The sequence below is a fragment of the Siniperca chuatsi genome, linkage group LG15 (assembly GCF_020085105.1).
Source record: "Siniperca chuatsi isolate FFG_IHB_CAS linkage group LG15, ASM2008510v1, whole genome shotgun sequence".
Classification (NCBI taxonomy): domain Eukaryota; kingdom Metazoa; phylum Chordata; class Actinopteri; order Centrarchiformes; family Sinipercidae; genus Siniperca; species Siniperca chuatsi.
This window is the reverse complement of record NC_058056.1, coordinates 10316843-10340067: the sequence shown is the minus strand read 5'-3', so window position 1 is coordinate 10340067 and position 23225 is coordinate 10316843. Positions and strand designations below refer to the sequence as shown.

Genomic DNA, 23225 nt, shown 5'->3' with positions numbered 1-23225 from the left:
AAAATGCTTTAGTGAGACAAACCCATAACAAAACCAGAAGAATTTTCTAGTAAAATATGCACTCACCTGTAAATATGATGAGGTTGCTGTAAAGTCACTACTGAGCAACACAGGAACAAGTGCCTTTAGGAATATCAGTGATTCCAAGGCAGATTAAAGAAATCTGACGTTACCAGTATGATATGGTCAGTAGGGTTTGAGGATCCCAGACTATAAATCCCTACAGCATTATTGTAGAAATATTGCTCAATTTTATAAGGCTGGGGGTATTCGGTTTTCAATGTTAATATTGTGTGCAGTACAGTACATTTAAACGGGGCACTAGGACTTTAAATGGCTCCTTGAACCCTCGGGCACCCAGTTAATAAACACCCACGTCAGCACAGTGCTTCAGTCGCTCTAACCGGGTTTCGGTCTTTAGGGCTGAGCAGGAAGTGCCTGACTGTGGACCCTGGACGAGAAAAAAAAGAGCCAAGAAAAAAGGCTACAGAAATTAAAAATGGATATGGTGGCAGACTTGGGGGCGAGTAGACTCTATCGGGCGCCGGGTGAATCAAGTCACCAGTGAGTATCGATGGATTTTGTCAGGGGTATCACGGCGTGGGGCGTAAGCGGGTCCTGCCGACACCTCACGCCTGGGGAAGAGTCGTTGGGTTTGGGCAGCAGGCAAATCCTCCCCGCTGCTCGCTGCGCTCCGGACCTCCGGCGAGAAGTGGGGGTGGTCTTGAGGATGAAAACGGGCGTATTAGCGCGTCTTCTCCCCAGTGTGATACACTATGAATATATTGCTCAGTTGCTGGAGGTTTGTGTCTATTTTTCTATTGTGTGCTGGCTGGAGCCTGAAGTGGGCGTCGCTCCAGGACAGACTGGGCTGCTCTGGTGCGCCGCTGCCCGCTTTTCTCTCGCAGGACTGCAGCACTCTCTTGTCGTTTTGTAGGTCGACTGGTGTCTGAATTAACGGAGAAAAGCTCGGGTAAGATATTAGACTTGGTGTCGTGTGACATGAGGAGCAGTGTAGTCTTGCGGGCGGGCGTTGCACCGTGGGTTATCGGGCGCTGTGGAGCCTGTCAGCAAGCATCGCGTAATTAAAAATGAATGCGTGTAATTGAGAGTCTACATGAGGATGGCTAAATAGGTTACTATAGAAGAAGAATTATTCAGCAAATGAGGTTGCGGCAGTTTTTTTTTTTCTCTTTGGATGACATGTCCGGCTACAGGGTGGTATTTTCTCTTCCCATCAGTCTGATGTGTTTGTAACACCAGAGATTTCATGCGCGCTTTATCTTCCCCTCAGGGATGATTACAGGGTTTTGTCACCCGATGCTCTCTGACTGGGAGCCGGGTGTAGCCCATTAGAAGAAGATTTTGATTGAAGGCTCGTCTAGCCAATCGCAGTGCAGAATGAAGTCCGCTGGGCGGGCCGTCTGCGGAGCTGGAGATGGTCCAGTGCAGAAACAAAGACAGGGGGTAATTGACAGCGAAATCAATGGGGTGTCACTGCTGTGTTTGTTCTGTGACCTGCTGTTAATATTTGGGGTCTGTTGCATAACCATTTACCAAGGTAAGCTGACAATTATAAGGCCAGATGTCCCATGAATCACACTCCATGTGTATTTCCTTCAATATATAGAATTCGAATGATACATTATGTATGCTTAGGGGCTCAAACATACAGATTCTTAGCTTGTTAATTCAGGATCATGAAGATGGAAGTGTCTCAATTTCATAGATTTGTTATTTTCTTGCTGTCATGTTGTGTCCTGCAGGCAGCCTCAGAGGTGGTTCAACACCGCTGACATCACAGTGGCTCACCAAAGCAACCTGCTGAAGCAGCTCAACCAGCAGCGTCGCCAGGAGCTTTTCTGTGACTGCAGCGTGCTGGTGGAGGGCCAGCTCTTCAGGGCCCACCGCAACGTCTTGTTCGCCAGCAGCGGCTATTTCCGCATGCTGCTGTCCCAGGGGCCCGACGGGCTGTCCCACTCTGTCCACGCCACCTTTGACGTCTTCAGCCCTGACACCTTCACCGTCATCCTGGATTTCATCTACTCTGGCCAGCTGGACCTCTCCAGTCACAATGTGATTGAGGTGATGTCTGCAGCCAGCTACCTGCAGATGAACAACGTCATCAACTACTGCAAGAACTTCATCAAATCCTCCTTGGACATCAGTGTGAAAGATGAAGACAGTGACCGCTGCCTCAGCTTGTCTGAGACCTGCAGTTTCACCAGTGGAGCAGGAGAAGAGACCTCGGAGCAGCAGCAGCAAGGCCCCTGCTCTGTTAGCCCACCACCGGCGCTCTGGACCCGGGACAACTCCAGATCCCAGTCTGGCTTCATGGGGAAGGACTCAGACCAAGAGGCATCGGCCTCAGCCTTGAAGACTAACCCAAGCAGCCCTGTTGATGAGCTCATAGCAGAGGCAGAGGACCTGCAGGACCCTCAGGACCCTCTGTACACCTTGCCTGGATCAGAGCGCCGGCGAGGTAAAGGGGCAACCAAAAGGAGAGCATCTAACAGCACTCGCTCCAACCAGCATGAAGACTTGGACATCCAAGAGGCGAGGACGAAAAAGGCTGAAAAGGCAGAGGAGCTGTACGCTACTCTGCCACCTATTGTGGGTGTTATTGGACACTTTAATAAAGGTGAGTATGACTGTATGTGAGACAATGGGAAATCAATAGTTCTTTTACCTTTTTAGAGAAGTGAGAAAAGGAATAACATACCTCATCATAAGTAGACTGGCATGAGAGTAACCCTCAAATGAAGCCTGAAATAGTGATATTCAGGGAAAAAACAGAAAAGCCAAAGCTCTGAACAGTTTCTCTTCCTCTTTGCAGACTCCAACCCCATTATGCGCTTCAAATGCCCCTTTTGTACACACACGGTGAAGAGGAAGGCAGACCTAAAGCGTCACTTGCGCTGTCACACAGGGGAGAGGCCGTACCCCTGTCAGGCCTGCAATAAACGCTTTACTCGCCTGGAGCATCTTCGTAGCCATTTTGAGACGGTAGGTTTATTTACAATTTAATTTAACAGCTTCAGAAACATAGAAATAGGGATAAAGCTTATACTAAAGGGTGAGTCATAGGGTTGAAAAACAAAAGATGCATTGTTTTCTTATGTTTATCAGTGTTCACAACCACCTACTCATACCCATACAGCTCCAACAATAGTAACATAACCCGTACTAAACTTATTTAAATTGTATACTTTTAGCATTTTTTCTGATGTTACATTTTTTGTTTCTTGTTTCTCCACAGATCCATCAAGCCAGGAAGCTGGTGTGCAGGAAGTGTAAGTGTCAGGTGACGGAGGAGACTGGGCATGTGGTGTGCGAGGGCACACGACGCTACCGCATGTGCACCGCGTGCATTCAGGAAGTGGGCTGTGACAACATCCCCATGGACAGTCTAGAGGGGACCAATGAGGAGCCGGCCCTGTTATTGGGGGTGGACGGGGAGGAGGAGGGGGACACCAAGAGGAGCTGGATGGTAACCGATGACGACGACCTGGCTGAAGACTCGGGGGCCGACCTCATCATCCAACAAGTGGATGACAGTGACGAGGAGCTGCAGTGAATTGGAACCAAAGTGTGTGTGTGCAGAAGCATGCATGAATATTGACTGTGTGTGTGTGTGTGTGTGTGTGTGTGTGTGTGTGTGTGTGTCCTAAAGCCATGCAAGAGAATTTATGCATAAAATATGTGATCCACTGATGTAAATACACACACTTATGATATATTAGTTGACTATTAGTTAAATGCAACTGGTTGATCTTTACTGTCAATGAGATTGTTGACCTTTGTGACAAAATGGAATGCTTTTTGTTAAGCTTCATAAAGATATGCAGTATCCAAAGCATGCATATTCAGTGTTTCCTTTTCTTCAATTATAGTTATATAATAACTCTTTCAAAGATATGTTTTTTTCATATGCATGGAAGAACAGTCTTTGCTACTTTTGTGACTCTGCTTTGACAAAAGCTGGTATTTGAGTAAAACAAAGTGACAAGGACAGACTCTGCTATGTCCCTACTCCCTGTAGGGAAAGTCAAGAGCAGACTTTTTTTTTTTGTCTCACGGTTGCAATGCTTTTTATGATTATGTTTGATTATGATATGCACTATGATATAAAGCCAATTATAATTTATTCATGTTTTTTTGAATTTTTGACACATTAAAGATATTTTTATACATTCCCGTGTCTGTGTCTTTTCACCCCATGTTTTCAGTGTAAACGGAAAGTACAATCAAATCTTATGAAAGGAAATTATATTAACGACAACAACATTAAAGGAGAAAATAATGAAATACATAAATACAATTAAATAAAGGCATATTTTGTGTCTATAACATTTATGTAATTTTAGAGTGTTTACATATTTTGATAAAGTCTTGAAGGAAAACAGTAACATGGGTATTCTTTAAAAACAAATCCTAATACAATCAAAACATTTGCAATAAAATTAATTGTGGCGTCTATGAAAAAATTTAAAGACAGCTTTAAATTGTGTTTGTACTGTTGAAAATGATTATTTGACCACAATTTCGTAGTCAAATAGCAAGAGTAAATGAGATGAGTGAGTGATTCAGGCTCATTTCTACAATAAGTACAAATGACTTCAACGTTAGCAAAGCGTTAAAAAACATTGGTGGGGTATATGTTATGTAGGATTTTTAAAATTTCTCAAGCTGTATTGGGTATACATAACTTACCGTATATGGTAATGGCAGTTGAATTCCAATCGATTTCTTGTATAAACTGATTACAAAATGATTTTGAATTCCCGGCCCGTAGATGGCGCCCGTGCGGTGCTTTAACCTGTGAGGTCTCCGTTCCTCCCCTCCCGAGGGTGAAGTGGTGTCAGACTGGAGGCTGGACCATCATGGCGGCCGTCATGAGGCTTGTCAACAGAAGCACTTTAGGTCCAGCAATGGGTCAGCAATATCTGGCGTTGAGCTCCTCAGCAAAGATCAAAGCAGTGAGTTTTTGCTTGTTTTTGTCTTCCATCAGTTTGTAGTGTGCACGTTTAGCTAGCAGCCTGGACAGCAGTGCTTGTCAGCTAGCTGTTAGCGTCCTCTACGGTTAAGTTAAGTTAACGTTAGATATGTTAAGTTAGATAACGTTAAGCTTGGTAACCTAGGCAGTTGTTAGTTGACTACGAATCAGGCTTAACAAGTCAACTAACATTATTTATTATTTAACGTTAGCTACTTTACACATGTGTTAAATGTCTATGTGTTTGTGTAGGCTGGCGTAAGAGCAGGTCAAGCTCTTCCAGAAAAGGTGAAAATAGTGGAAGTGGGACCCAGAGATGGCCTTCAGAATGAAAAGGTAACGTAATGTAATAAATAAATGGTTAATTGAATTACACAGCGACTGTTACAACCAGGAAGTGCCAGGTTAACGTTGACACTGCTCAGGACTGACTGTTTTTAACCATCAGTGTTGTACTGAGACAGAACAGGTGCATAGCTCTTGTGTTGTGTAACCAGGTGAAACAATCTCAGTCATTTGTGTCAGTGTTTTTCAAGTCTTCCTCATCTTGTTGCTTCACTGTTTCCACTCTCAGACTATCGTACCAACAGAGACAAAAATTAATTTGATCGACATGTTGTCAGTGTCAGGGCTGCCAGTCATTGAGGCCACCAGCTTTGTGTCTCCGAAATGGGTTCCACAGGTGAGTTTGTTTACCCTGAGCAATTCATATGGAAAGTGCTGACACACCCCACTGAGGGCAGTACAGAAACTGGAATGTATAGGAATGGAAGTGGCTTGTTTTCTCCAGGACTAATTGGTTTCTGTCGTCTTTTTGTCCAGATGGCAGACCAGGTGGAGGTGATGAAGGGGATCTGTAGGAAACCTGGAGTGTCTTACCCAGTCCTCACCCCCAACCTCAAGGGTTTCCGGGCTGCTGTGAGTGTTAAGCATCCTGTTCCAACACACGTTCCCAATAGCTACATAGACATACTGTATATCCAGCTTCTTATACTGTATGTGATGTGACTAAAAGTTTCACCAAAAATCCCTTACTGACTACAGGTGAAGGCAGGAGCTTCAGAGGTAGCCATATTTGGTGCTGCATCTGAGCTGTTCAGTAAGAAGAACATAAACTGCTCAGTGGATGAGAGTTTACAGCGCTTTGACGAGGTTATGAAAGCAGCTAAAGAGGCTGGTGTGCCAGTTAGAGGGTAGGATTGCTGGCTTGCTCTTGACTGTCAACTATCTTGTAAATCATTGGAATTATAGGGTTTGATTTTTGTCTTCTATGTTGTTTCTTGTCACCACAGTTACGTGTCATGTGTTCTTGGATGTCCGTATGAAGGCAAGGTGGCACCTGACAAAGTTGCACATGTGAGTTCTCACTTACTTGTTACTTGTTTACATTACGTAAAATGGCAGAAATCTATTTATCATCCTTTGACAAAAAGACATAAACACAACATAAACACTGTCACTCATGCAACCAGCTCTAGCTTTGTCTCCATCTTGCAGGTAGCTAAGCGTCTGTACTCCATGGGCTGCTATGAGATCTCTCTTGGTGACACTATTGGAGTGGGGACTCCAGGTAGCATGAGTGAAATGCTGGAGGCAGTGAGCAGAGAGGTGCCAGTGAATGCCTTGGCAGTGCACTGCCACGATACCTATGGCCAGGCCCTGGCTAACATCCTTGTAGCCTTACAGGTCAGACTTGGTTCTGGTTATTTTAATGCCATCTGAAAATATCTTTGTATAGTGCAGATAGTGGGATAGAATGTCCATGCAGGGGATCCTATTAGTACAGTGGTAACTCTATTAGTTTCAAGGTAAAGATTTCCTTTGTTTTGCAGATGGGAATCAGTGTGGTAGACTCGTCAGTAGCTGGACTGGGTGGCTGTCCCTATGCACAGGGGGCTTCTGGGAATGTTGCTACTGAAGATGTAGTCTATATGCTGCACGGACTTGGGATTCAAACAGTAAGAAGTCACCCTTTATGTCTCTCTTTAGCCTCCCCTGTCTTTTAGTTCCTATTTATTGTAGAGATTAAAGATGCTGCTCTTGCTTCTGTGTTGACTTGAGTAAAAAAGGAAGAAGAAACTACCTATTGTTTCTTTTTATTTTGTAATTTACTTTTTTATTAATTCATTTTTTTCTTAAGAGGCAAAACTGCTATTTCATGAATTAAAGCTTTACAGAATGTTCCAGTCCACCCTATTATATTCATCACAATTTTCATTTTCACAGAAAAAAAGATTAAAATCAGGATGCTGTGACATTTGTTGGGGTCTGTACCAAACAGACGTGTTTTCTTACATCTGGAGAACAAGATTTGTTGGCCAGAGCATCTCTGCAGCACTACAGTACTTCATTATAATGCTGTTTTGACACAAGTTTTACCTTTAATCAAACAATTGCAGCCTATGTGATTTGGATATTGCACTTTATTGGATATTGAGATTTTGATAACATTTCGATTAATTGCGCAGCCCTAGTTTGCAGTTACAATTATTGTGTACGATGTGAACTTGACCCTTTGACTTCCTGTCCTCATCTCAGGGAGTGGACCTCTCAAAGCTAATGGATGCTGGCTCTTTCATCTGTCGAACCCTCAACAGAAAGACAAACTCCAAAGTGGCCCAGGCCTCCTGCAAACTGTAGACAGAAACCAAACCGCGGGCTCTCTCACAGACACACTGCAGCGTAATCATGTAACCTAGAGCCATCATCTTCTGTATGTTCAGTTCTCCCCATTTTAATTTGTTTCATTTAACCTATACCGGTATGAGAATATTACTTTAATATTTGGATGGTACTGACCTCTCCCTCTGTTTAGGATCAAATATCTAATTAGATACTCACTACATGATAGCATAGCTGGAACAGTGCCTTTTCTAAAGACAGTCTAATTATACAGATCCTACCTATCAAAAGCCATACCTTCACCTGTTTCGTAATAGTGTGCTTACATTACTTTCTGAGCAGCAGGAAAGCCAAAGTAAAGCACAGACTTTGTTTCTAATAATAAATTAACCAGTAAAAATGTCCTAGGGATGGATAAACTCACTGTTGATGTCAGAAAAGACAGAATTGTTGTTTTGACTTCTGTCATCCTCTGTATGCAGTGATCACTGTCTTCAAATGAATTATCTATATAATGGGAGCATCTATGGAAACTGTCAGTCTTTATGAACTTGGGCATTGTACTGGCTTGTGAAAAAATGTCTGTGCTGTATTCCACTGATTTTTAACATTGATTGTTATTTTTTAATGTGTAGGATTTCTAGTTTTACTTTAATATGTGTATTTATTTTAGAATGCCTTTCTTCACATTCAGTGTGTACATACCCAACCAGATTGTGAGTTTTAAAAATAAACACTATTTAATTAATGAAATGTGTTACTCATCTAAAATTTACAGCATTGTGATGAATCTACAGGCTCTGAAACAGTTTTCGGTGTCTACAGAAAGATTGTAATTTCTGCCCTTTTTACAGTCAATGTCAATTCTACAAAATTTGCATTTAAAAACTTGATTTGAAGCCAAATTGCCTATATAAGGCACTAAAGTGAGAATTAATATTTTACAATCTCCATAGTAAATAAATAAACTGTTTTCTTTGACGCACCCTATAATAACTTGACTGGCAAGTCAGGCTGGCAGGCTGAGATTCGTACTACAGGTCTCTGACACTTACATCATATGTATCAGAGACAGGAAAATAACATGTCACGATGACTCACAGCAAATTCAAATTAGGTAAATGGTAATTGGCATGAAAGCCTGGTGATGGTTAGCGTAACAAACTTAGTTATGAGTAAACCGGAAAAATCCTTCTCCTTAATGATCAGGGAGAAAAATGGTTTTGTACTAAGTTTAGGTGGTGTCTTCATGTTTATGTTTAGAAAGCTGGTGTTTGTCTCATATGTTTTTAATTATTTGCTCAAGTCATATAAATATTTTCCAAATGGAAACCACATTCAAGAAGTCAAATTAACATAAGGTATCAATAAGCAGCCCTTACTGTTAAAACAACAAACAGAAGCACATTCAGTAAATGTAATATTTCTGTTTAATGAAACAAAATTACATTATTATAGAATAAGTGCAGAAAATACATTTCCACCTGATGTCCACAGTGGACGATAAGGGACTCACAAAAATGCATAAAAGTTCAATGAGCCATCTGTTTGTCCAACCTTCCTCCCCGCCTCCTCCACTGTGCTCCAGCTTACAACACAGAATTAAACAGCAGCATTCCTTTCGCCATTTTTAAATCAACAGTGGTCTTGGATGAGGCGAGTTTGTGTACTAGCACGTCAAAACACAGGCTGTCTATGTACAACGTGTGGCTGTGCAGCATAAATCTGAGACCAAGCATATGCCCACTAAGGCTTTACATAAAGAAATATACAAATGATACATGCATTTTATTGCTGTAATAAATCTTAACTAAGAAAATAAATGCAGTAAAAAAACTCCTTTTTGGCCAGTTTGCACACCTTCAAGTATTACTCAGCCTTTACTATGACTTTGGAGTGTCCACACTCCAGTGCAGGATTGTTTACCATTCCTCAATGATTTGGGGTCGTCAAGACAGCCAATTGTGAAGATAAAGCTATGATTTCAGTTCAGTTAAATAAAAGAGATCACTGCCTGCATGTAACGTTTAGTGAAAACACATCCTGACACATTACTGTAGACAGTGGAAGGGAGGGTGAATACCTCTGCCAGGTGTGTCCTGCCTTCTTGTTTGCAGCGTTTCATTTCCTTCCCCTCCCATGTCAAAACTCCCATCACAGGAAAGGCAAGGCAAGTCTATTTGTATAGCACATTTCAGCAACAAGGCAATTCAAAGTGCTTTACATAAAACCTAAAAACAACATGGGGCAATATATAAAGACATTTAAAAAACACTTAAAAAGAGTTAAATAGAAAAGAAAAACAAGATAAAACAGGAGAGTAAAAATTACAGTAAGAAATTAATCATTATTTGATTTAATAAAAGAAAAGTCTTCAGCCTTGGTTTAAAAGAACAGAGTTGCAGCAGACTTGCAGTTTTCGCCGCTTCTCCATGTTTAGTTTTGACTCTGGGGACAAAAAGCAGACCTGTCCCAGACGACCAGAGAGGTCTGGATGGTGCATAACGTAGTAGAAGATCAGAAATGTACCTCGGCCCTAAACCATTAAGTGCTTTATAAACAGTAGTATTTTTAAATCAATTCTTTGACAGACAGGAAGCAGTGTAAAGACCTCCGAACAGGAATGATGTGATCACTTTCCTTATGAGCAGCAGAGTTCTGACTCAGCTGCAGCTGTCTGATCGATTTTTAAGAGAGACCTGTAAAGACACACTCACAGTAGTTGAGTCGACTGAAGAAGAAAGACAGAGAAAACCTCGCTGGAATGTTCTAAAATGGGTGAAGGGGTGAAGTTGAAAAGGCTAAAAGACCATTATTGTATTCAAAAAAGAAACCCACATATCATTAACAAATCAGTTTGGCTCTAGCTGACTTGTAAATATTGTGGATGTTGACTTGGAAACCAAAGTTCATGCGTTCAAAAAAAGAGTCTTAGATGTGGACACAAGGGCCAACAGGAAGAATCCAGTACTGATGACTCAACTTCCAGGGTCTCACACATACTCTAGTTTGGTTCATATTTCTGAGTCAGTTTTCTGAGGTTTGTCTTCGGGTTCCAGCCCAAGCACTGCTGATCTGTTGGTCTTTAGCCTGATTTCGGCTTCGTTTTTCAATCACGAAGTAGTGGACAGATTCGGAGCAGATGCCCGTATCTTCTCTTCAAGTTTGAGTCCAGCATTCCTGTACGAAGACTTGCACGCAGTCTTGAAGGATGGAGGCCTTTCCTTCAGGTCCGACCTCAACACAGTCAGGTTGCAGTTGTTAAAGGGGTCGTCGCTGTAGTTGTCATGACGCAGGGTCATGTTGCGATTGCGCCTCTTGATCTTGTTTGCGATTCGTACAAAGCGTTTGGAGATGAGATAAATGATCTCGCAGATGTTCAGGATGATGCAGAGGGCCGAAGCTCCAACCATGAAGTAGGTGAAGACCTTCTTCTCAGTGGGGTGGCCGATGTAGCAGTCCACCTTGTTGGGGCAAGGCAACACCTCACACTTGACTAGTCTTGGCAGGTAGAAGCTGTCGTAGATGTGGTGGAGGATGTAGAGGAAGGAGACCTCGATGCCCGTCTTTGCGAAGAGGCTGAGCAGATAGGTCCACCACAAGCCGCCGTGCTTCTTGCCCGTGTTGTTGTACAGCTTGCTGTCGTCGCCATGCTTGGCCCTGTACTTGCGCTCACGTTCGTCACGGTACGCCACGTGCATGACCACCATAAAGGACGGGCAGGTGATGAATATGAGCTGCAGGGCCCACAGGCGGATGTGGGAGATGGGAAAGAAGTGGTCGTAGCAGACGTTGGCGCAGCCGGGCTGCTTGGTGTTGCAGTCAAAGTCCTTCTGCTCGTCACCCCACACTCGCTCCGCTGCCACCACGTACACCATCACCCTGAACACAAACACCACGGACAGCCATACTCGCCCGAACGCCGTGGAGTATTTGTTCACCCCACTGAGAAGGGCTTGGAAAGTCTTCCAGTCCATGTCCCTGGCCGGCAGTCAAATATCTTCTCCTCTCTGCTGGAAGTAGTTTATCTTCAAACCTGGATGTGGCAGAATGAAGAATGGGTGAACATGTTTTCATTGTCTGCTTAACATTCTGCTTTCACTTTGTGAACATCCGTGCTAGTGGTGGCTCACTTACTCCAGGTGGCTTTAATAACAAATAACCTTTTATTCTGACTTTTTAAAGCATTTATCTTCCAAAGCTGATTTAGTGGTGAAAACATCTCCCACAGGTCTCTTTTATCAACCCAATCACTAACAACAACACACATTTGTGAGTAGGCCTCAAGCTACACTGTTCATGAAAGAAACAAGTTGGACCAACTTTATTAACACACCCAGAGTTTATACTTGTTTTAAAAAGCTGTATGCCTGCTTCACAACTTTTTACAAATATTAAAGAAACCCAGTAAACACTATCAGCTTTCTGTTGTGTATGTGTTAAAATAAAAAGCAGACGTCAGTCATTTTATGAGTCTTTAACTAAACACAGCCTTTTACGCGCAGGCGGTATGCGTTATTTGGACATCCGTATTTTCTTGGTAGGTTCGGCTTACCGACATGCGGCCCTTCTACTACCACCAGTGATACATTATCGTTTCATTGACTGCCGTATAAAAGCCTACGAATCAACACATCACTCATTTCCAATTGGCTGAAAAGCGAACTTTTACGAAGCTTAACTCATTTTAGGCACATCAAAAGTTAATTATAGTGAGTTTATCACTTACCAAACTATGTTTTAATCCATTATTATTTGAGAGACACGTGATTGCGTATATTTCCAGTGGATTTCTTGTCGCTTTAATGTCGTTTTAGTCCTTTAACGCACAGGTTCGGTTCCCTTCGACAGGTAGAGGAGTGCAGTGTTGAGAAATGCGTCCGTGGGTGTGGTTAAAGAAGAAAGACGGGGGCTGCCACAGATGTCTCTCTCTCTCTCTCTCTCTCTCTCTCTCTCTCTCTCTCTCTCTCTCTCTCTGCCTCTCTCCAACTCACAAGCCAGTGTTAGTAGTAGTAATATTTTTGCAGTTATCACAGAAACAATCTCCAGGTACCTTGAATAGGATTTGGAGATGGGCCTACACATGAACAGTCAAGTTTGGAATAAGATAACCAATCACAGCCTTGGTGATTTGAGACCACACATGGTTCAGGTTTGTGAGGGTCTGCAGCAAACTGAAAGACACTTTAGTTTTATTTTACAATTAATGGAGGGGGGGGGGGTTAAAAAGATGAATGTTTAACACATCCCTACATACACCACAGACAGTTGCAGTATATCGAAGCATCTTCTAAGGTGTGTTTATGCTAATTAAGAAGTTTAGAGACAACAGACTAATGTGTATTGTTTTATGTTTCCAGGAACGGGACTGTCTCCCTGTCCCAACATATTTCTTCATACTTCACACAGTATGCACAAGAGACACACCCTAAGGTGAATGCATTTTTTTAGTGTTGTGCATGCCCTCAGCCTCTTTTTGTTGCAAGCTTTGCCACGTATGACAAGCATTAGACAGCATATTTTCTGGAATGCTCAGAGGGAGTAGGCTGTTTAAAAAGATGAGTTGGCTGGTGGAGAAGAAGCCTGAGTTCAGTTCATGTGTTACAGTGAAGGAATTTGTTGGCATGTAACCAGGAAAAAATCTGTTTGAATTTCCCTTTTCCTTTTTCTTTATTTATTTCTTACACAAGTAATTGTTTCCTACTTGTTCATGCAACACCCACACAAGTGCCAAAACAGTGTACTGTATTTCCTTTATTCTTTTTAAACCAAGCTCTACTCAGATAACACTTTCACACGGTAGCTTTTGTCTCCACTCTGCCATCCACTTACTTCCACAACCAAACTTATTTTTCAAACTGCCTTACTGTGCCCCTGTTCTACAGGAAAAACAGCCCATCGTTAGCAGTGTTTGCAGCCGAGTTAAAGTCCTCAGATGCTGAAAGGAATATCACATATTAGTCAGAGCTTGCCAGTTCTTGTAGGCCGGTTTATGCATGCAGAGCTATTGAATCTTGTGTTTACATTATATAAAAGGATAAAAGACATGTTCATCTTGTCAAGTCAGATTCATTTGTATTGCTCAACACAATCACATACAATGTCTCATTGGGATTGTTTGAGGCTCACAACAACAAAGGCTCCTAACCAAGCCCAGAATTTCTAAAATCAGGAAGTGCTCTCAATTTACAAGGGTGTGGTATAAGAGCTGTCGAGATGCCCCATGCACAGATCCTAAACTTAGATAACCTGATAATCAAGCTGAATTGCTGAAGTTTCTGAAAAAAATTAAATAGGAAACTGAGATGTGGACAGCAATTCAGTTGTCTGGTACCAGGCTAAAACATACCCACAAGTAATTAAATCAGCCTTTTACATCTTTGAGTGTGTTTAGAAAAAGTTTGTTTTACTTATTATGCTCATTTTTTCATGTGTGTGTAAATAATAAACACATATAAAAGGCTGAATTTGTCTAACACCGTGAGAGACATGTAACACTATAAAGAGAGCTAAAATTCTCAGAATATTGTTCCAAGTATCAACTGCAGCTGTGCTTTTCAGGAAAATCATGCCCGGCCTAAAGCTTGAGCATGTGAACACAAGATCTGTACGTGCAATATTTAGAGCAGTTCAGATGATAAGAATTGCATTCGAGTGGGGGAGGGAAAGAAAAGTTGCTTCTTGGCTCCAGATGAAGACCTGTTTCAGGCAGTCTGCTGGAACACACCTGGAGGAATGCATCTTGTGACTCATCGTCTGCCAGCCGCAAGTCGCAACAAGACGGACCAACAAAACAGGATTAACACATCACTTTTCACTGCTGGTACTGTGAAAGGAAGGAAATGTGCCAGAACACAGAAAGCGAGGACAAGAAGAGAAATACTACCCCAGAAGAGATGGGAGGGTCTCGTGATGGGAGTGATTGTCGGCTCATTTACAGAAACACTGAGACAGAATGTGCAGTTCACTTTGTCCTTATTCTGTTTGTTCTGCCTGAGGCTTGCTTATATTTTCAGAGCCAGTAGATATTAAACTTTAGAATATTTGATATAACACTTGAGAGCTTAGCTCCTGTTTGGACAATATTTCCACTAGTGCAGAGGCCTGTCTAAAAGTGAAGATTAACTCAGACTTCATCACTTCTCCCCAGTTAATTGTAGAATTACTGGCACCACAGAAAGGACATGTCATCCCTAATGCATACATTAGAGTTCTCTTGAGTCTCCAATCACACACAAAAAACATATTTTTGCTCCTTGTGGTAGCTCGCCATTTGGACACTTTTGGTTTTATCTGCTGAGGATTCAGACATCCATTTGTGATGTTTCTGCTGCCACCCCAACTTGTCTTTCCCCGAAACAGTGCCGTAGTCACTATGAAAATCCACAGACCTCACTTGTTAATAGATGTCATCGGAACTACTGTCTACTGAAATAGACATTCGTGCTTCCAATGAAATCTGTTAACAGTGGTGTCTGCAGATTATCCTTTCATTGTTTGAGGAAAGACACTTTGCTTTGTTTGAGTTTCTAACATGTCATTCTTTCTTGCTCTGAGCAGCACAAACTATATGTGTTCTCCTCCGTGGTATTGAGGTGGCAGCACAAGATTCAGAGGCAGATATCTCAAAACCTCAGCAGAGAAAACTGAAACTGTCTGCATGGCTCAGTACCACAGTAGGAAAATATGTCTTTTTACTCTCACTACGTCTCTCCTATCGCACGATGCAGTGTAAATAATGGAATCGTCCATTCAGAGGCTACACGGACCGACAAATTCCTGCACTGGGTGGGGGCACACACATCAGCACGGATGGTGAGTGAGTGGGAGACTCCTCCTCTGCCCTTGTCAAAGTACCAATCAACCTAAACAGTGAAGGCGCTGCTCCTAGCAACAGAGCAATTAGTGTGCCAGTGGGGAGGTAGGGCTTTATGAAACACATGGAAAAAGTGGAAGAAGAAAGAAAGTCTGAGATCTTTGTCAAACCACAGAACTCGCACATAATAAACAAATCATTTGGTTTATTTTGTTCTTTAGTATATTTCCTATGCTAAGGCTCTTTACATATTGTGTAACAGTTACAGTACTTGTTCTGAATGTAATGCAGTATGCACTACTGTGTATGGACCTCTCTAAATTGTCTTCCTTAATCTTATGAAAAAAAAAATCCCACATTTTCTAAACCTTTTTATCTTTAATGAAAAATAACATTAACAGCTATTCAGCCACACTGCCCCTTAATGCTGTGAAATATGCTCATCCTGATGTCATTAACTACTGTATTTACAACATTGCATTTTGACTTAATTGCTCTCTTCTGCCTGTATAAAGAGAGCAGCTTAAAACAGGCAAGAACAGTATACTTACATGGACAGCAGCACAATATTTCAAACATTTTGATATCTTATGTTAAAAACAGAATTCACAAAAAGTCAGACATGAACGTGTGAGTGCAGGCAAAAGACAGCACAGTCTGAACTAAACACATGGAGGTTGGGCACTGAGCAAAGGGAAAATCTTACACAGAAAACCACATGTGTTTGTAAAACCATACTCTCCAAACCACGGAGTGACTCACGTAATTGGTATCAAGGCTAAATCTGACACTGCATCACACAAACTTGCTTTTTTATTTTGCAAGGGCTATAGAACATCTGTAAAAAAAAAAAATAATAATAATAATTCTCTGTAAATACTCTGACCCAAACCCACAACAGTGAGCACATTCCAGATCAATGACATAAATCTTGACGTCCAGGATTTAAAATTTTCTGACAATGGACACAGAAACAGTAAAGAACTTCCTCCATCATAGTTCAGTCACTGAGCAGACAAAGGTCTGCTGGCAAGTCTTTTAAGGAAGTACCTGTCGAGTAAGGAGAGGCACATTTCCTTTCGCATGTCTTTGTTTTCTATAACGTCTTTGCCTTTTATTCCCCGTATCTCAAGATATGGCGACGCTGTATGAAGGAGCATGCGTTTGATGGGGGATTTTGCCTGTCAGCTTTAGAGTGTTTGACTCCATCAAGTTGCTTCCACTGGACAGCGTGTTGGTCATGACAAGGCGGGAGTGATGGAGCGTGGTGAAACATTCGTGGCAGCGTTTGCCAACCAGGTAGAGGATTTCAAAAATAGAGAGGAGGATGCAGACCAGGCTGGTGACCACCATGAAGAGGGTGAAGATTCGTTTCTCAGTGGGCCGAGCGATGAAGCAGTCCACCTTGTTGGGACAGGGCTCCTCCTCACACTTGATGAGCAAGGGGAAGTCGTAACCCTCGTAGATGTGGTACACGAGGTAGACGAAGGTGGCGTCCACAGCTATTTTGAAGACCAAAGTGAGGACGTAGGTCCACCACAGGCCTCCGCGCTTCTTGCCGGTGTTCTTGTAGAGGCTGCGGCAGTTTTCGCCATACTTGAGCCGGTTTTTCCGTTCCCTGTCCTCCCTGTAGGCTACGTGCATCACCACCAGCAGAGAGGGGCAGGTGACGAAGATGAGCTGCAGGGCCCACAGCCGGACATGGGAGACGGGGAAGAAGTGGTCATAGCAGACATTGTGGCACCCGGGCTGAGCTGTGTTGCATGTGAAGTCTTTCTGTTCGTCGCCCCATACCTTCTCTGCTGCCACCACAAACACCATGACCCTGAAAAGGAAAACAATAGAGAGCCACACTCGGCCGAAGGCTGTGGAGTACTTGTTCACCCCACTGAGGAGGCCCTGGAGGAAAGCCCAGTTCATGGCGAGGTTTGTTCACAGTCTGTCTTCTCTTCCTGATGATGGAAGACAGAGGTTTTCAGTTAAAACGGCACAGACAAAACTCTAAGACAAAAAGAAAACACAGTCACATCACCGATGTAGCAGTAGGCTAAGACAACAAAGGGGTGGAACAAATTAATTCATGTGTTAAAATAGCTTAAGGCACCAAAAAAAAAAGACAGAAAAAAGAGCAAAATGAGCACATGAAAGTGCCTCCAAACTTTTATTCAACAGGAGACTTTCATTTCATGTAAGCAGAAACTTTTTGATTCGTCGCTGTAACGAGATACAGACAACTCTTACTTAAATCTGCGACTCACTTCCCAACGACTGCAGTAAACGCTTTCAAGTTTGTACATTCCCTGCGCAACTGCGCGTATCCAAATCACCCACGTCTAAAACCCCGCTAAATCGGGTAAATCCAAACAAGTTGGCCTCCGGCTCAGTACTTTACATATAATAAGAATACTTACAGTTTAAAAGCTGTTGTTGCAGTTCAGTGTCTGAGAGGAGGGACAGGCTTTGGATGAACCTCACCGATGAGGATCACAGTCGATTTCTCAACAGGACGGGAGTGGAAGGGGTGGAGTTGGGTGCCTGCAGTGTCTTCGCCACTCAGCTTGCTCAGGTGTGGTAGCTGCACGCCACCACATACTGGTTTTTCCAACTAAGCGAGGAGAGCAGGCGACGTTTGATTTTTCTAAGTTTTGATCGTATTGTCTTAATTATGTAACACGTGGTCAACCAGGCTCACTGCACGTGATCGTTTCATTATTTACATGGAACCCATTAAGTAGATATAATAATATAAAGATAAAATAATATTTTACCATGCATGATTTGTATACAGTGTGCTAATTAGAAACCAACTCAGATTATTATTATTATTTATGTATGGAAATAAATGTTTCCATAAGTATTTCTTTTTAAAAGCCTCTGACATATTGACACTTAACAAGTTACTGAATTAAAAATAAGTTAAACTTCAAAATAAGAAAATATGCGCTATGAATAGGTAGTTATGCAGGTATAGGGGTGTACGACAACAAATCACCACATTCATGTGACATTTTATTTTTACAAAGTAAAAGACATCAAACTGTGGTTTCATTTTCTTTATAAAAAAATTGTGTTTATTGAAATATTTACATGGCAGACAACATGGGTTCAAAGTACAAAAGACCATGAACACACTCGTGCTCTCAGACATACACTGCCTCCATAGACACAAACAAACAATCACACACTACATTTTCTTCGTTTACACATATTCTCCGCAGTCAGAGATGATGACTTTCTGCTTTGGCTTGCCATCTTTTGACCCCTGAGCCTGCAGAAAGAAAAGAGATGTAAAAAGATACAGCAATTAATTGCCAAAATACAGTATCTTTACTAAATACAGCCTGATTGTCTTTTATTACAGAACTTAAAGCCCAGAGATAAGTCAGAGTTCCACATTTATAGGTACACTTCAAGATAGCAGTTGTGAACAGTATGATCACTAATGTTATCTTTTAGTTCTGCAACTTAATTCAAGATGAATAGTATAGACATTTTTCCCTTGATCCTCAAAAGTTAATCATAGTATTAATGTCCCCTTTGGTAAACCAGCAGACTCTTTTGGCACAACCAGTGAGATGCAAGAACACATTGGGTAATAACTAAGGTTTGTTAATGAGTGATTTTTTTGCTGTGAGTGATTTTATTATCACTGAACTAACCCTTTATTGTATTGTGGAACAGAACCCTCCACTTGTGTTCTATAAAAAATTCATTTTGCCGTCTCAGTCAACCTTTTCATCCCATACCTCCATTGCACGGAGCACATCCATCCCCTCCACCAGGTCTCCAAACACCACATGTTTGCCATCCAGCCAGTCTGTTTTGTCAGTGGTGATGAAGAACTGAGAGCCATTAGTGTTTGGCCCAGAGTTGGCCATGGAGAGCTGCCCTGTTGAGCACGAGATACAAGGTTTGTCCAGTTATCCGCAGGATCTGCTAGTAAACATAAACCATGACGCTCATTCACAGAGAGACCACACACTCCAACACACACTCCAAGAGCTCTTCACAAAACTCCTCACCTGGAGCGGTGTGCTTAAGGACAAAGTTTTCATCATCGAACTTCCGGCCATAGATGGACTTGCCACCGGTGCCATTATGGTTGGTGAAGTCACCTCCTTGGCACATAAACTGAGGGATGATGCGATGAATGCTGCTGCCCTTATAGCCAAAGCCCTTCTCATGCGTGCACAAGCAGCGGAAATTCTCTATATAAAAGATGTAAAAAAACAAAAAGTTTTTGTTTTTCAAAAGGAGGATGATATAGTTACACACTTGTGATTTTGTTTTACTCCTGTAGAATTCATTTTAGTGACTTTTTCAAATTTTTACGCAAGCAAGCTTAACATTGTGCAGCTACAGTTTATATTTTGGACAAAGATGTGATGATGAAAGCCCTACAGCACAAAGCATACACACCGGCTGTCATGGGCACGATGTCAGCCCGAAGGAGGAAGCGTAGTCTCCCTGCTGGCTTGTTTCCAATCTTGATGTCCATGTAGACCTGAGGATTAACTCTGCCCTTTTTAGCCGGGGGCTCAGCCTGCAAAAACAAATCATACTTATGTCACTTTCTAAACATAGTTATGGGTCAGAGGCACCAACGCACTAGAAAGAAAGCCATCTCACCTCCTGTGTCGCAGTGTTGGTTGTTTCTCCCCCCGCTGCCTCCCCCTCAGCCTCCTCCGTGGTCTTCCCTGAGAACTTCTTCAGCCAGTCGTCGTCCGACCACACTGAAGGAAAAGCAGAGTTAAAATGAGAACCAAGGATTTAAATTACTGTCCAGGCAAAGGCTTCTATAAAAAGTTTTTTATTTATTTTATTTATTTATTTTTTTTAAATCAATCACCTGGTCGAGAAGAACCTTCTTTGATTCTCATGGGCTTGGCGGTGTTGACCCGGACAGTCCGGCCAAAAAGCTCAGACTCGTTCTAGCAGAGAAAAAGAAAAAAGAAAACAAAAACATCGACATGAAAACAGGAAGCACATTTTTTTGGGACCTTTTGGGTAAACTCACAACGACTAGGTCTCAGAAACAGGAATAAACCTTCACTGACACAAATGTGCAGCAATGTGATCCACTTACCATGTTATCAATAGCTGCTGCAGCATCCTACACAAGACAAAAGGCATAAATGTTATGAGCACAGAAATATTTACCATGAAAATCCCACTATGTGTCAATTACAGTGAATTCACCAGTCAGACTACCATTAACCTTACTCAGCATTCCAATGAAACTGTGTATATAGGATGCTGACAAATGTATTCAATTCATATTCCTGTTTACATGCTAGAGCACAGCCATATTAACAACCGCCCCTTTTGAACCTCAAACACAATCTTTCTCTTATATTGCTACTATGATATAGACTAAGTGCATTTTTTTCATGTTTTATGGCTGTACATAAAAGTAGATTCAAAAGGTAAAGCATGTATCAGCAAGCTCGGTTAAGGTGTGCACATGTTGAAAATCTATCTCAAAAATGCAACTACACATCTTACTTACTAACTGAATTAAGCTTACTCTGAATATAACCTTATTCAGGTTAAAGTAATCAGTTTGCCATGTTATTTCATGAAGATTCTCATACACAGTATTGTCTTTATTGGGTTGATATCAGAATATTGCAGGCTTCAGTGTGTACTTCAGCTCTATAACCAGTACATACCTCTGCCAATTCAAACTCAATGAACGCAAATCCTCTGTGCTTTTCTGAAAACAGAACATAAGACACATTAATACAGCTTAATATTTATCTCACCCACAGTGTTTAATGTCACATAGTGTGATAGTAACTGCACTGTTAACTCCTGATCTTACCTGTTTCATAGTCTAATGGTATCTGGATGTCTGTGATGTCTCCAAACGGAATAAAAGCTGCATGTAACACCTTCTCGTCCACCTCTTCTGCCAGGCCACCTGACAGAAACACACCGTACTGAGACTCAGCTGAAGAACATTAAGTAACTGAGACCAACAGAAACATGCCGCTTAATGGTTTCAATTTGACAATGAAGAAATATTTGTTTGTATGTATATTCAGAGGAGAGGACAGCGGAGCATCTTTACGTTCAAGACACAAGAAGAAGCAACGGCGCCCTGAGCTTTCTTTTTTTTTTTTTTGCTGTTTTATTTGATGTATTTAGAGTTCATTACACATCTTGACATGGCGCACTTTACCCATGGCGTTGGGGAAACTGTGCGAAATTGATAATCAGCCAAGTTGCCATGTTTTGAGGTGACCCTCTCATGTTTTACTGGCTAACGTTTAATCTTTACGTATCGGAGTTGGGGTTTTTTCATATTATGTGCACTTTATACACGTTTAGTGGTGTCTAATTTCATTATTTATAAAGTAATATCCTTAGTACGTTTGCTAGATGTACTGAAACAATATACATTTTGCGTATTTTTCTGAAAAGTAAAATTAACTTACCAACATACAGCACTCGTTTGTTAGCCGCCATATTGGATTTAACCCTTCAACTTTGACCCCAGCAGCTCGTCATTGGTGCAGTGAGACTGAAGCCCGCCTCCCTATGACCAAATTCCCTCTAGCGCCACCTGCTGGAGGAATCCCCCTGCAGCTCTCATCACTCCAATTTCACTTTTTATGCTATCAAATTAAACGTTTTACATTTAACGGAGTAACCAGTCAGTTTCAACCATTTTCATCTTTTACAACCTGTTCTTCCACAAATATTACAAAACTGTGAAGGCTACATCTCTGTTTTCTAACCATTTAAGAAAACTAAATTCTTCAGTTTTTAAAGGAAGCACGGTTGGTATTGGATAGAATGAGAGTTAAGTGTGGTAGGTCTATATTTGAGCTAAAACTCATTATAGGCACAGCTGTGAATAATAACATTAATGCTGACTGATTTCCATCGAGCTGTTTCACTGTTAAGGACTTTTTCACATTTTGACTTGTCATAATAAGCAAGGCACAGATGTTAATACTATAATTAATGATGGATCTGTTTTATTCAAGTGTCCCAGTGAGCCAGCATGCACAATGCCAGGACCCTGAATCTAAAGCAGCTAAATGGAATTCAGCCATCATTAATGTCACTATTTACACCTGTGCTTTTCCTAATGTGACATGTTAAAATGTCTTCTGTGGGAAAAAAAGGCCTGTTGAGCATGCTGGCTCACAGCCACACTGTCATGACTTACTGACTCTTGACAGTAACAGTAACACCTGTGGTTTTCCTACTATGACAAGTGAAAATGCCCACTGTTAAAAAGCCAGTTTCGGGCTATATGTTTTCTTTTACTTTCTTTCACTATTTAAAAGTGGTGTTTTATATGCAGCTAAAGAATATTTTGGGTTCTACTTTCTAATAAGGCACCCCTTACAGAGAGTTTATGAATGTGACCAAAACCGTTTATTAACAATTCCATTACATATACACTACAGACTTGATAGATAGTTGTAAAAAAAAAACAACCTTTATTAATGACTTTTTAGCATTTACAACTGCAGACATGATAACCACCCACAAGTTTTTGACAACCTGGCAACCCAAAAGTGGTTCTTATTATTGACATAACTGATCTATATATCATTCAATCAATATTTCACCCACTATCAGTACCTCAGGGAACCCTCTCCTCACAAGAGATATAAAGCTATCAGCTAGCACGTGCTATGTCATCCTCCTTGTTAACAGTGGGCTTCTGCTGTTTGTGTTTTTGTCCCTTTATCTGGCCCTTAACTCGATGTCGCAAATTGGACCTCAGCACTTTTCAGGAACTTGAGAACCACAATACTGAGACAAATTCCT

The 23225-nt window shown here is 41.7% G+C and overlaps 5 protein-coding genes and 1 long non-coding RNA gene across 12 annotated transcripts; 3 read left to right on the top strand and 3 right to left on the bottom strand.

The window, feature by feature from the left end:
* Window positions 1-20: 20 nt before the first annotated feature.
* Window positions 21-4193, top strand: zbtb8a (zinc finger and BTB domain containing 8A). Of its 3 annotated transcripts, none has more exons than XM_044167952.1 (4): window positions 21-564; window positions 1767-2641; window positions 2837-3006; window positions 3260-4193. In XM_044167952.1, exons 1-4 carry the CDS (start codon window positions 500-502, stop codon window positions 3575-3577), a joined length of 1428 nt encoding a protein of 475 aa, XP_044023887.1. In that variant the 5' UTR covers window positions 21-499; the 3' UTR covers window positions 3578-4193. The 3 variants fall into 3 exon arrangements, with proteins under 3 accessions (XP_044023887.1, XP_044023889.1, XP_044023888.1); XM_044167954.1 differs by having other exon boundaries at window positions 21-973; XM_044167953.1 differs by having other exon boundaries at window positions 21-1561.
* A 626-nt stretch (window positions 4194-4819) lies between these two features.
* hmgcl (3-hydroxy-3-methylglutaryl-CoA lyase) lies at window positions 4820-8366 on the top strand. 2 transcript variants are annotated; one of them, XM_044167958.1, is made up of 9 exons: window positions 4820-4979; window positions 5249-5332; window positions 5571-5678; window positions 5819-5914; window positions 6041-6189; window positions 6289-6352; window positions 6494-6682; window positions 6829-6954; window positions 7535-8366. In XM_044167958.1, the coding sequence occupies exons 1-9, from the start codon at window positions 4884-4886 to the stop codon at window positions 7634-7636; spliced, it is 1014 nt and encodes a 337-aa protein (XP_044023893.1). In that variant the 5' UTR covers window positions 4820-4883; the 3' UTR covers window positions 7637-8366. The 2 variants fall into 2 exon arrangements, with proteins under 2 accessions (XP_044023893.1, XP_044023890.1); XM_044167955.1 differs by having other exon boundaries at window positions 6289-6682.
* A 664-nt stretch (window positions 8367-9030) lies between these two features.
* On the bottom strand, window positions 9031-12507 carry gjb3 (gap junction protein beta 3). The gene is made up of 2 exons (XM_044167963.1): window positions 12348-12507; window positions 9031-11654 (listed from the first exon to the last, which is right to left on the bottom strand). Exon 2 carries the CDS (start codon window positions 11593-11595, stop codon window positions 10732-10734), a length of 864 nt encoding a protein of 287 aa, XP_044023898.1. The 5' UTR covers window positions 11596-11654; window positions 12348-12507; the 3' UTR covers window positions 9031-10731.
* A 111-nt stretch (window positions 12508-12618) lies between these two features.
* On the top strand, window positions 12619-13052 carry LOC122862451. Its single transcript, XR_006374697.1, has 2 exons — window positions 12619-12770; window positions 12979-13052. It is a non-coding gene; the product is annotated as an uncharacterized LOC122862451 (long non-coding RNA).
* Window positions 13053-15619: 2567 nt separating this feature from the next.
* On the bottom strand, window positions 15620-18039 carry LOC122862449 (gap junction beta-4 protein-like). 3 transcript variants are annotated; one of them, XM_044167965.1, is made up of 2 exons: window positions 17846-18039; window positions 15620-17435 (listed from the first exon to the last, which is right to left on the bottom strand). In XM_044167965.1, the coding sequence occupies exon 2, from the start codon at window positions 17352-17354 to the stop codon at window positions 16563-16565; it is 792 nt and encodes a 263-aa protein (XP_044023900.1). In that variant the 5' UTR covers window positions 17355-17435; window positions 17846-18039; the 3' UTR covers window positions 15620-16562. The 3 variants fall into 3 exon arrangements, with proteins under 3 accessions (XP_044023900.1, XP_044023899.1, XP_044023902.1); XM_044167964.1 differs by having other exon boundaries at window positions 15620-17386; window positions 17846-18037; XM_044167967.1 differs by lacking the exon at window positions 17846-18039 and adding an exon at window positions 17676-17812 and having other exon boundaries at window positions 15620-17386.
* Window positions 18040-18477: 438 nt separating this feature from the next.
* On the bottom strand, window positions 18478-22021 carry ppie (peptidylprolyl isomerase E (cyclophilin E)). Of its 2 annotated transcripts, none has more exons than XM_044167949.1 (10): window positions 21875-22021; window positions 21259-21357; window positions 21107-21150; window positions 20521-20547; window positions 20284-20365; window positions 20064-20167; window positions 19854-19977; window positions 19457-19642; window positions 19181-19367; window positions 18478-18702 (listed from the first exon to the last, which is right to left on the bottom strand). In XM_044167949.1, exons 1-10 carry the CDS (start codon window positions 21903-21905, stop codon window positions 18612-18614), a joined length of 975 nt encoding a protein of 324 aa, XP_044023884.1. In that variant the 5' UTR covers window positions 21906-22021; the 3' UTR covers window positions 18478-18611. The 2 variants fall into 2 exon arrangements, with proteins under 2 accessions (XP_044023884.1, XP_044023885.1); XM_044167950.1 differs by having other exon boundaries at window positions 19181-19323; window positions 21875-22019.
* Between the last annotated feature and the right edge of the window lie 1204 nt (window positions 22022-23225).

Excerpts from the sequence above, each read along its gene's own strand:
- zbtb8a (XM_044167952.1), top strand. The coding sequence starts at position 500 with ATGGATATGGTGGCAGACTTGGGGGCGAGTAGACTCTATCGGGCGCCG. Across the intron at positions 565-1,766 it reads CCGGGTGAATCAAGTCACCA|GCAGCCTCAGAGGTGGTTCA; the intron begins GTGAGTATCGAT and ends TGTGTCCTGCAG. Across the intron at positions 3,007-3,259 it reads TTCGTAGCCATTTTGAGACG|ATCCATCAAGCCAGGAAGCT; the intron begins GTAGGTTTATTT and ends GTTTCTCCACAG.
- hmgcl (XM_044167955.1), top strand. The coding sequence starts at position 4,884 with ATGGCGGCCGTCATGAGGCTTGTCAACAGAAGCACTTTAGGTCCAGCA. Across the intron at positions 5,679-5,818 it reads CTCCGAAATGGGTTCCACAG|ATGGCAGACCAGGTGGAGGT; the intron begins GTGAGTTTGTTT and ends CTTTTTGTCCAG. Across the intron at positions 6,683-6,828 it reads ACATCCTTGTAGCCTTACAG|ATGGGAATCAGTGTGGTAGA; the intron begins GTCAGACTTGGT and ends TTTGTTTTGCAG.
- gjb3 (XM_044167963.1), bottom strand. The coding sequence starts at position 11,595 with ATGGACTGGAAGACTTTCCAAGCCCTTCTCAGTGGGGTGAACAAATAC.
- LOC122862449 (XM_044167965.1), bottom strand. The coding sequence starts at position 17,354 with ATGAACTGGGCTTTCCTCCAGGGCCTCCTCAGTGGGGTGAACAAGTAC.
- ppie (XM_044167949.1), bottom strand. The coding sequence starts at position 21,905 with ATGGCGGCTAACAAACGAGTGCTGTATGTTG. Across the intron at positions 21,151-21,258 it reads ACCATTAGACTATGAAACAG|AAAAGCACAGAGGATTTGCG; the intron begins GTAAGATCAGGA and ends TTCTGTTTTCAG. Across the intron at positions 20,168-20,283 it reads AGAAGGTTCTTCTCGACCAG|TGTGGTCGGACGACGACTGG; the intron begins GTGATTGATTTA and ends CTTTTCCTTCAG.